At 39.6% G+C, this 12367-nt stretch overlaps 1 protein-coding gene and 1 pseudogene across 2 annotated transcripts in view; both read left to right on the top strand.

Moving 5' to 3' along the window:
• Nucleotides 1–12367, top strand: part of NTN4 (netrin 4) — a 106699-nt gene that overhangs the window by 37879 nt on the left and 56453 nt on the right. For both annotated transcript variants that reach the window (XM_027107239.1, XM_027107238.1), the window contains exon 3: nt 1054–1332. In XM_027107239.1, the coding sequence (XP_026963040.1) occupies nt 1054–1332 (279 nt within the window). The remainder of the gene's footprint in view (nt 1–1053; nt 1333–12367) is intronic.
• LOC113621222 (receptor of activated protein C kinase 1 pseudogene) lies at nt 2810–4191 on the top strand (annotated as a pseudogene).

Genomic DNA, 12367 nt, shown 5'->3' with positions numbered 1-12367 from the left:
ATTGCCCCTGTATAATGTATAGACTCACAGACATGTCCAAAGTCTGTCCCTTCTGAGCCTTCCTCCCTCTGGTTTCCTCCTCAGAACTAAAGCCTTAAGTTGCCTGTAGAGTCTGTCTATAACCTGCACAATAAAAAGTCTCATTACTTAGTTACACCTTGCATTTAACCAAAAGTGCTGTTAACTAACTTGATCAGGTACATTACTCACTGCCTTGGCTTCTGACTAATTTTAGAAATCAAATCCACCCTCAAAGGGTTGTATATTTACTTCCAGTAAAAATATTCCAAATATATGCCACAAGTTGCAAGGCAGATCCAGAAAAGGAGAATCAAAAATACTCATAGCGAAAGTGGTCCCAATTAATAACTGATGAGTCTTTGAAAGGGTCATACCTCATTTAGAAATATAAGTGCCTGGATCTTTATTTTGCAGTCACTTCCTAACTGGTCTTCCTGCTTCTATCCTTTACCCTTTATAATCCATTCTCCTCGCAGAAGCAAGAGAGAGTTACCTTTTTTAAAAATGCAAATCAGATCACATCACTTCTCTGCCTATTACCTTCCAGTGGCTTCCCACTACAGTTAGGATAACTCCACCACGGCCTATAAAGGGCTCTCTATTCATGATCTGCCATACGTGGCCTCTGTCCTCCTCTCCACTGCCCCCTTGTCCCCTGAACTCTAGTCACACTGGTCTTGTTCTTCCTTGGATAAGCCAAGCTTGATTCCACTTCAAGGCCTTCAAACTGGCTGTTCCTTCTGCCCAGAATGCTCTTCCCCCAAGATCTTTGTATGGCTGCCTTCAACCCAAGAGTCAGATTTCTGCTGATTACTCAATTTATACTTCTTCTGCATCCCAACAGGCAGCACATCTGTTCCTTAGAATAACAGGGCAGCTCTTCCCCAGGGGTGATCAAGGTCTGAAAACCTCTTGTTATCTTATCACTTGCAGATAATAAAAGGTATAAATCAAACCAGGACTACACAGGGCAAATAGTTCAGGGTTTGCACACAGTCCTATATATGCACAGCATTTTCTTTTTCTTTACAGGTTATTTTCAGAGCTTTGTCACCACCGTATGACGTGGAGAACCCTTACAGTGCCAAAGTGCAGGAGCAGCTAAAGATCACCAACCTCCGTGTGCAGCTGCTAAAACGACAGTCTTGTCCCTGTCAGAGAAACAACCTGAATGCAAAGCCTCAACATTTTACGCACTATGCAATCTATGATTTCATTGTCAAGGGCAGCTGCTTCTGTAATGGCCACGCTGATCAGTGTATACCTGTTGATGGCTTCAGACCTGTCAAGGCCCCTGGAGCATTCCACGTGGTATGTAAAACAAGTCCTCACTTACGAAAAAAATCATTTGGTAGTCTAAGTTCCCTTAGAGTGCGTCTGTGCTTACATGGTTCTTCTTCTTTCTTCCTCTGCTGATTCACTCCTCTGACTCCATGCCCATCCTATAAAGTGCCTATTAACTTGTTTTTTAATCTTCCATTTTAGAATTATAAATAGTCAAGTATGATAACCAGATTCCTTGGAAAACATCCATGCCAGTTTTTAGTACCATGACTTCCAGATATAAAGTGTAAGGCGAGCAGTAGAAGAGGTTGGCATAATCATATTTGTGGCATTATCACATTATCACCTTTGGGCAGCTTTGACAGTAAATGCGTGCCATTGTTAAGGAGATTTTAGAGTGTAAAAAATAAGAACTTCAATTTAATGCCCAGTATCTTTTGCTGGCCAGCCAGTAGAATGAAGAGTAATTTTCCTCTGTAAAGAGTAGCCTCTCACCCTAAGGCAGACTTAAAGGCTCTCTCCTCTAGGCTCACACTTCTCACTGCGCTTTCCTCTGAACTTTTACTTGTTTGCATCTCCCAGGAGATCACGAACTTCCTGAGGACAGGGACTGTGTGATCTTCATATCCTCAGGACCGAGTGTATTACCTGAGCCAGAAGAAGGTGTTCAGTAGGTGTTTGGTTGAATGATAGCAACATAGGAATAGGGAGATGATGAAAATTACTGTCATTGTCTTCACCTCATCTTCTTCCAAAAAAGATACAGAGTGGCTCAGACAGCAAGTACCTTGGGATGCATCCAGAGCTGTGAATGAGGATTAGGCAAGTAGGAGAGCACTCTATTTCTTTCTTTTTATGTTTTGCTCTGATACTTCTAATCAAACCAAACCAAAAATAAATAAATAAAACTTAAAAGGCCTCAGAATATCCTTACTTCATTACCTAAAGAGTAGACTTACACATTTGTCTTCTTTCTCCCAGCCCTGATATAGGTACAGCCGTGAGGGACCATGAACCAGTTAGCCAGCAGGACAGTCTGTGTTAGCTGGGCTGAGTTGCTGGGGTGCAGAATAGCATTGGGGTAACTGAAATGACTAGGACAGTAGCCAGGAAGTTACAAAAATAGAAACAATGCTGTTACTTCTAGAAGTGAAGCTGGGGCTTCCAAGTTGAAGGGAGTGCAATACTCATTCAACAAACATCTACTAGTTTCTACTCATTAATGGACTTTTGAACCAATATTGTTTCAAATAAAGGATGGAATTATTTGTTATACCTAAGTTAATTGGGTTCAGGTATTATTCAAATAGAAAATAACCTAGATATTCTAGATACATGCCAACCAACTAGACTGAAACAGGAAAATTTGCATGAGGTAAGATGCTAATAAATTTCTGCCATTATATTTAAGTGCATTAGTGAAGGAGAGCCGGCTGGCTGCAATGTTCTGAATGTTTTTGTCCCCACCCCCAAATTTGTATGTTGAGACCCTAATCCCAATGCGATGGTATATGGAGGTGGAGCCTTTGGGAAGTAATTAGGTCATGAGAGGGGAGCCCTCATGAATGGGATCAGTGCTCTTAAAAGAAGAGGCCAGACAGCTAGCTAACTCTGTTTCTGCCATGTGAGGACACAGTGAGAAGTCTGCAGTCTACAACCTGGAAGAATGCTTTTACCAGTACCTGACCATGCTGACACCCTGATCTCAGACTTCTAGCCTCCAAAACTGTGAGAAATACATTTCTGTTATTTATCATCCGCCCAGTCTATGGAACTTTGTTCTAGCAGCCCAAACGGACCATGACACTGGCCTTTTGTTTCCTCAACTATCTTTGTAATCCAAGCCTTATAGGATTATTTCAGGGTAGAGTCCTGAGCAAAAGGACAGATACAAGCTTAGAGGCCCCCAAAACATGGCCCAGAATAGGCCATATCTGATTTGTCTCATGACCTATGAGACAACCTGAATGGCTCTGGTCAACCCAACTAAATTACCAGAGTTCTCAAGAGCCTTATAAAGCATTCATGAGTATGCGTTTAAAAGCAATGGTTCTGAGACTTCCCTGGTGGTCCAGTGGTTAAGACTCCACGCGTCCACTGCAGGGGGCATGGTTTCGATCCCTGGTTGGGGAAATAAGATCCTGCATGCCACATGGCCAAAAAAAAAAAAAAAAAGCAGTGGTTTCTTTTTTTTTTTTTTAAGTAAATCCTCTGAATGTAAACTTTCAAAGAGTTAGCAACACTTTCTTAGGCTGAAGAGAAAATTCTGGAAGTTTTTATTATATACTCTGGGTATATGCAAATAGACTGTCCAGGGTGAGAGCCACTGGGAGTGGGTATCTTGCATTTGCTTCTCACCCAATAGCAGCAATCCCATCATCATCTCCTGTGCCCGGGACAAGCTGGTCAACGTATGGAACCTGGAATACTGCAAACTGAAATCCAACCGTATCAGCCCCCCGGGCCACCTGAACACTGTGACTGCTCTCCAGATGGATCCCTCTGTGCTTCTGAAGGCAAGGGTGGCCAGGTCATGCTGTGGCACCTCAATAAAAGCAAGCACCTTTATATGCCAGATGGTGGGGACATCATCAATTCCCTGTGCTTCAGCCTCAACCACTGCTGGCTCTGTGCCACCATGGGCCCCAACACCCAGCTCTGGGACTTGGAGGGCAAGGTCACTGTAAATGAACTGAAGCAAGAAGTTATCAGTACCAGCAGCAAAGCAGAGCCACCCAGTACACCTCTCTGACCTGGTCTGCTGATGGCAAAAGTCTTAAAATACAACTCTTCTCTACAATCATCTGCCAGCCTACCAAGGCTTGGACAGTGGTGATGGTACACGGATGTCTGGGCTGTGCACCACTTCATTCAAGAGGGCATTAGTGTTTGTCTCTGCCGATCCTATGCCAAGAACATGGGCTTACATGGTGAGCATGTGGGAGCCTTCACTGTGGTCCTACAAAGATGCTGATGAAGCCAGAAGGGTGGAGTCACATTTGAAGATCTCGATCCATCCCATGTGTTCTCAATGGAGCCCTGACTGCCTTAACCATTGTGACCAGCCTGGATTTGCAAAAACAACGGTTGCAAGAAGTGAAAGGCATGGCCAACTGTGTCATTAGATTCGGATTCAGCTTGTCTCCAACCTCAAGAAAGAGGGCTTCTCCCACAATGGGCAGCAACATCGCTAACCAAATTGGCATGTTTTATTTCACAGGGCTAATGCCTGAACAGGTGGAGTGGCTGACCAAGGAATTCTCCATCTACATGACAAAGGTCAGCCACATCTCTGTGGCAGGGGACACAGACACCTGGGCTACCTTGCTCATGACATCCACCAGGTCACCAAGTGAGTTCCCTGATGAAAGGGAACAGAGACAACCTTCCTGTCTTCAGCCTCTGCAGTTGTGAGATTCACACGGAGGATGAGGGAGGGTGAATCATTTTTTTCAGCCACAGTGCTTAACACTCAGCAATGTGTTTCTCAGAAAAGAACATGTAGTGAAATGGGGCAGAAACATCCGTGGCTGGTGTCTGGAACTTTGTGGCTCTAAACAAAATTTTCCCCATACTTATATTTCCAGCTTTTCTGTAAGAATTTACATGTGTAAGGAAGTAAGAGCCCCCCAAAACCTGCCAATCACTCCATTGTAATATTTCAGAAGCTTTAACTGAAGCGCCCTGCAGTGTCGGGGGTTCCTCTGTGGATCCAGCATGTGAAATAGCCCCTGTCCGAGGCTTCGTGAGAAGACCTAGCTCTGACATTAACGGTCAGCCTGTTTGTTCTCCAGTGGTTGAGGAGCCTTGTCAACAGACCATATTACAGAAATCGTGTTCTGTGAAAACCAGCAAGTCTGCTGCCACTGCCACAAGAAAAAGAAAAGATGCCGTCTCCTGTCTTACATAAGTGAAAAGAAAGAAGGCTCTCCTTTTTAATACTTGCAGGCATTTTTAATGTTCCTCTCTTTTCCCTTATCACTGCTGTTCTTTTCCTTAGAAAGATCTAGAACTAGCCTAGATTTTCATCCTGTTCTACTACTTGATTGACCATCAACCCCATCCTATCAGGATTTACTTACTTGAAGAATGAAGAACATCATTTACTGCTCATCCCATACCCTCACCTCTCTCAGCAAGGAGTAGTGGAGAGTAGGTAACTGCACTTTATTTCAGCAACCTCTTCAGTGATTATCTCCTGTCGGGATGTTGCCTCTGGCCAGTAAGACCTCATACTTTCATTCAACGTGGTTGTGCAGTCACTCATTTCATATCATGAATAGGCCAATGCAGTGTTGTACCAGACAAGAGAATTCCCTGGGCTTTGGTGTTAATCTTTGTGTGCTGCCAGCTAGGCTTAGGCTTTACCCTTTGGAAAGGTAACCTTCATCTGCTCTAATCATGTAGACTTATTGCAGCTTGGTTTCTCTGCTACACTAAACTTACTGTAGACCCTGCCCCCCGCCACCCAAATAGATAACTATCAACCTAAAAAGAGGATCTGGATAACCACGAAAAGGGGATTGTATAGTAAGTGGTTTTTTCCATTTCAAAAGGATATTAGAATGAGAAGTCTCCATCCTAGAAGACCCTATGGGATGGAAACCTCATTTCCTTACTCATCTCAGGCTCCTTTGAAATTGGAAGCCATATCTTCTTAAAATAATACTCATCTTGTGACATCCTACTCCCCAGCTTACGTACTGATTTCAACTTCTGCAACAATGCTGGTAGCCCCCAGTGCTGTAACTATAGCATGTACCAAAACCAGGCAAGACCAAGTCACACGTGGAGCTAGGGCCAGGTAAGGGGTTAGAAACAGGTAAGTGGCCAAGGCCATGAGGGCTTGCAGGGATCTGGTTCCAGAAGAATTCCTGCTGTCTCGACTCTCTTTAAAAAAAAAAAAAAAAAAAGCCATAAGCAATTGGACCAGCAGAGGCTTATGACTGGAAATGTGAATGGTTCTGGTTTCAGATTTTTCCCATCCCTAAGCTTAGGTGCATTTTATTTTCATGTATATATTTTTTCTGGATTATAAAGAGCTGGTATTAAATTTGGACATAGTTGCCTGGTTTGAATGTGATATTCTTATCCCTATGATTGCTTAGCTGAGCAAATTGCACATTAAAAGCATAGTCTTTTGCTTTATTAAGAGCATGGTCATAAGGTCAATTGTCCTCCCATATTTGTGTATCTGTGAACACCATTCATTTATACACATGCAGCTGTAAATAACCAGATTCATAAATTGTGCCTGCAGAACAGAAGGTAGCCTCTTAAGAGAGCGTTCTTTTACTAGTCAGCTTGTCATAGGTATGTGTGTATAAATCTGACTTTCTTTAGCACAGTTTTTCTTTGTATCAGTCATTCTCAACGTGTGGTCTCTGTACCAGCAGCATCAGGATTACCTGAGAACTTGTTATAATTGCAAATATATATCCAGTCCTACTGAATCAGAAATTCTAAAAATGGGGCTCAGGAATCTGTGTTTAACAAGCCCTCAGGTGATTCCAGTGCTTGCTAAAGTTTGAGAGCTGCTGCTTTATAGACTATGCCAAGTCCCCTGCAGCCAAGGTTGTGAGGATGAGTAATTAGTTAATGAAATCTGGTTTTACGGGCTAGAATTTTTGATGGCTAATGACAGAGAACTAGGGAAGTTAATGGAAATGATACTTAGTCTGTTTCTTAAGCTACATAAGATTTTAGGGCCATTTTCCTTCTTTGGAAGAGGCGGGTAGGAAAAGGCATGAAGTGGGGTACCAGTTCGCAACCTCATTTACCTTTAAACACTCCTCTTGTGTCTTTTAAAGTAGTACCACCTTTTCCATGTTTCCCCTTCTTCCCAATCCATTCCATTTAGCCTTCACCAGTTCAGTTTTTCCTTATCTGTTCATGTCACTGGAAGGCAGAACAGCACAGTGTTTAAGACCCTAGCATTGGAGTCAAATAGATCTGGATTTGACTCCCCACAGCATTTACTAAATTAATGTCTCACTGAACCTCAGTTCCCTAAGAAAATGAGAACAATGTCTACCTTATATAGTTATTGTGAGGCTTAAAAATATGATAGCCAGTGCCTGGCGTATGGTAGCCTCTATCTACATTGCTGCCGTTATCTTATATTATCTCAGCCTTTTCTACCACATTTCTCACAGACACTTTCTCCCCAGTAGTGACAGGAATAAATCATAGTGTATGTGCTTTTTGACATGTTTACAAGGCTAGAGTTTTTGTGTCAAGGAAAACTGTACTTTGATTCCAGCCTGCTGGGATCCCAGAAACTATGTGAAGAGGAGATCTCAAGCTTTTTCTCCTTGCAGCTGGGGAGAACTGATGTAGTTCTCTTTTTCCCAGCAGCTGGTGATTTTACAGCTGTTGGATGATGGATGGTAATAAGAAGGAACATGGAACATTTCATTGTTTTACTAAAATATCATTCATTGGATAACAAGAGGCCATAGAATGCCGTGGAGAATTGTTTAAATGCCTTGAGTTACACTAAGGTTAAAGTGGATTTTTCTTTTGTAACCAGAAACTCATTATAAAAGAGTGTCAACATTTTGACTAATGTGTTCTAAATCTAAAAGAAAACATTAAAACCTATGGAACCATAATGTGGGTTTTGAGGAAAATATTACTTAGCCTACCTAGCTGTGTAAGGCAAGTTTCAGAATCATTCATAAAGTTTCATTACAAAAATTTTTCTCATCTGAATCTGAATACATTTATTCATGTATTATATTTGCACATCTTATATGTCATGTTTTATAAATTCAGGACAGATTTAAGACCATAGTTTTCTTTTTAAAAATTCTTTATTGTACTGTGAATAAGCCAAATGGACAATAATAATTAGAAAGCTCTTGGCTCTTCAAGGTATTAAGGAAAAGAGCAGAGGGTTTAAAAACAATCAGTAAAGTTATTAAATGAGAATATTAAATCAGAATTTTAAAATATTTTCATAGAGCAAACATGCATGTATATTTGGAAATGAACATCTGTAAATTAGTGTCAGGTCTTCTCAGCAGAGAAAAAATTATTATCATGGATTATAAATACTGCTGATAATAGTTACAACTTTTTAAATGCTTATAGTGTGCCAGGTCTTGTGCTGTCATGTTACAAATGTTATTGAATTTAATCTTCACAACAACTGCATGAAGTATCATCATCACTTTCTTTCATAGATGAGGGACTGAGGCCTGAGGCTTGGGAATGCTAACTGATTTCCCAAAAGTTAATAAAAAGTAGAGCTCAGGTTAAATTCACCACCCATTCTCTTTTTGTTGTTGTGTTGTTAAAAACTTAATCTGTACTTAATCTATCTTGATATTATGCCAAGAACAGAGTAAAAAAGAGGGGAGAAAGCACAGGAGGGCCAGTGTGGTAGGGGTGGGCTCAAGCGATTGATTATCATCATGGATCATGGAATCTAAACTGAGCAAAGGGAATTCCCTGGTGGTCCAGTGGTTAGCTTTCACTGCCGAGGGCATGGGTCTGTGTGGCCCAGCCAAAAAATAAATAAAAAATAAACTGAGCAAAGAGGGAAGTGAGGACACAAGAGAGCAAACACTAGTCCCACAACCAAAGTTTCCTTGTTTTATATTTTATAAAGCCCTTTCCCATGCATTATTTCACTTGATCCTTACTACAATCCTATAAGATAAGCATTTTTGTTTCTGTTCTGCAGATAAGGGGAACTGAGGTACAGATAGATTAATTTACCTGCTTGTAGTCACAGTGATAGAGAGCAATTTCTCACATTCAGAGTTCTTACTACCATACCCTACCTCCACCACCAATATGGTACCAAGAAAAAAACTCTCATTAAAAAGACTATTTTTATAGGAATAGGTAATCTATCCAAGTCATCTAATTTCTGTTGAACCAGAAATTATCATTGATTCTCTCTTCTCTTCTATTCATTACTGAAATGGCCCAAAGGGAAAAAAGAAAGAGTAAAAGCAATAAGTTTGGAAAATCTACAAAGAAAATAATTCAGAAGTGGCTATCTTTTGGGGGGCATGAATCATCTTTGATCAGTATCTTTCGTTTTATTAGGAAGAGGGATTTCTGGATCTACCATTCTTTACTTCCATCTTTAGCCATAAATCATTTTCACTGCTAATGAAAGGCAGCAGCAATCCCAAGCAGTTCACTTGTCACATTAGACCAGGAGGAATGGGTAATCCTATCACCAAGGGGCGTGCAATGTTGTATTCCTAATATTAACAAAAGAGAAACTGTCAGCTTGATGCAGTTAGTGTGAGAGTATTCTCAATTCATTTCAAGGTCTCAGAGTTCTTCTTTCAATATTCCTACGTTAGTATAGTATAACTTTGCCAGTCGTCCCTTGGCAGTGAATAACTACATAGAAGGCGTACAGAGTGTTCTTTATACTTCATTTACTACCTTGTGTTTCCTAGTAGCAGGGCAAGTCAGTAAAACATGTTCATGGCTGCAAATTGTTAGTGTTTTGACTATAAGATTGCAAATGAATCTAGCCTTATTTTCCCTCTAAACAGTAAGACACACTCTCTTCTAATGGCAAAAGTTGCCTGAGATTACTCTTTTTATTTGATGATTAGGAAACCAAAAGACTTTAAACCTAGAGGCGTTACAAAATAATTTTTGCACTCAGGAAAGGAATTCCCTGTGGGGTTCCTTTCAAGGGTTCCCCCAGAACATTTAAGTATTTGTTTATAGGCTTTTGACTACTTCACAGAGAGGTTGAAGGATAAAAATACCAGAAAGCTAAAATGTTAGTGTGAGAGCTGGCATCTCTGAAAGTAAAATATAAGCCAATAGGAAAGTAGGTTGATTCTCCAAATAGTATAATATTTGTACATTCAACTTTTCATGAACATGCTTTACAGAAAGTGAATCACATGTATTTTTAGGTCAAAATTTGGGCACTGTAAGGATACAAAAATGAGTTTCTTTAACAGGTTTAAGCTGCTAGTTCTATAGATTGGGAAACAACAACTTAAATTTGACATTTTTCCTACTGTAAAATACTCCTCAGATATTCAAGGCATATCTCACTTTGCCGATTTTCTTATGAATATTTCCTTTTCAGTCCAGTAGCATTTGGGGGTCCATCCTGTGGATAGCTGGGAGCCTAGAGTCAGATCTCTGGATCTGGAAAGCCTAGTCTCCCTGTTTAATTGCTAAGATAATGGAGTGAGTGGAGGGTGAAGCTACATGGAAAGAGAAAAGCTGAGGTTACAGATATCTGACTTCTGGTTCACAACCCCAGGTCTCATATCTCTGTGGTATTTCATTTGTGTCTTGCCAATTTTGTAAGAGCTGGAAATGTACTTCAATTTGTCTTAAAACAATTACATTCAGTAGAAGATAAGTTGTAATTTAAGTCCTGTTCCCTCTTATGAGGCGAATTTTAGTTAAAGGTTAAAATACACACGCACACACATACAGACAAGTATATAGATATATATAATAATTACTCCACAAGATGGAGGAACCTCACAGCCATTTCAAATAGTGAGGAAGACAAGGTCTCTTAATCTTGGCATTCAAAACCTTAATGCTATAATTGGAGTTAGAGTCATCTTAGCAATGTAAATATTTAATGGAATAAAATAGTACATGTGTGGGGATACAGAAGTAGTATGGTATTTGTTAATTCTTAATAAGATTTTTTTAATCATATGGAATTCTGATACTTTTTTAACTCTCGAGCTTTTTAGATAGAAAAAGCAGAGAAAATTATGGTTTCAAAAACTACAGTATATTGTATATGGAAATGGAAAAATGATTACTTTTTCCTACTATTAAATATGTTATATATACAAACAATTATGAAATTTGTAAAAGTAAACACTGATCAAGTGTCTTTGTCCTTCAATTTTTGCATCTCTAAGGGCACCAGTACCAGGCATGTAACTTAGCTGGCTCAGTCAGCTCAGAATTCCTGAAGGGCAATGGTTTCATTGTTTACCAGATAAGCCCCTAGTAGGCATTAAAATGAAAGGAAACATGGAATTGTAGTATTTCCATATGCTGAATAGAGGCTAAAGATCATAATTGTAGTATATTTATCTTCTAATTCTCATTTGTAATTTAATTCAATTCTCATATGTAATAAAAAGAGAATTACACTTAGGCACCTAACTTCACTAACATGCAAAGCAAAGAATGACAGTCTATTTTATCAAGCAAGTAGGTATTAGTGGCCTTGACACAAAGCCTCAATCATTCCTCAGACCTCCAAGAGTCCGGTGTACTTATCACGATTAAAATATTTACTTCACTCTGTTATTTGCTTACATATCCAGCTTTCCCTATCTGCTAAACTATCTGATTTTTTAATGGCAGACACTGGGATAGTCACAATGTCTAGCATATAGTGGGTTCAAAAAATCCCCAGTCAATATATGAATGAATTAATCAATGGCATTGAAAAAATAAGAGATTCATTTCAGATAATAATGTTAAAAATATCAATAATAATGACTGTTCTTGATTGTGTCACACATCTACATATATTTTCTCTTTTAATCCTCAAATACATGGAGCCAGTACTATTATCCTTATTTTATAGGTAGGAAACTATGTCTTGTTATTAAGGAATTTACCCAAGATTATTGAGAGCAGGGATTGGAAACCCCATGTATCTAATTCCAAAATTTATTCTCTTTATGTCACATTTATCCACATAATGCTAAGAAAAGAACCCAATTTAAAAATGGGCAAAGGTTTAAATAGGTATTTTTCCAAAGAAGACATGCAAATGTCCAATAAGCCCATGAAAAGATGCTTGACATTCGTAGGCATTAGGGAAATGCAAATCAAAACCACAATGAGATACTGCTTCACATCCACTAGAACGACTATAACCAAAAAGACAGATAATAACAAGTGTTAATGAGGATGTAGAGAAATTGGAACCCTCATACATTGCTGGCAGGAATGTAAAATGGTGCTGCTGCTGTATGGCAGGTCCTCAAAAAGTTTAACAGAGTTATTATATGATCCAGCGATTCTACTCCTCAGTATCTGCCCAAGTGAATTGAAAACATATGTCTACACAAAACCTTTT

Source organism: Aethalodelphis obliquidens, unplaced genomic scaffold, assembly GCF_003676395.1.
Source record: "Aethalodelphis obliquidens isolate GAN/ISIS:26980383/991018 unplaced genomic scaffold, ASM367639v1 scaffold8, whole genome shotgun sequence".
Lineage (NCBI taxonomy): Eukaryota > Metazoa > Chordata > Mammalia > Artiodactyla > Delphinidae > Aethalodelphis > Aethalodelphis obliquidens.
This window is presented reverse-complemented; position numbering and strand designations above follow the sequence as displayed.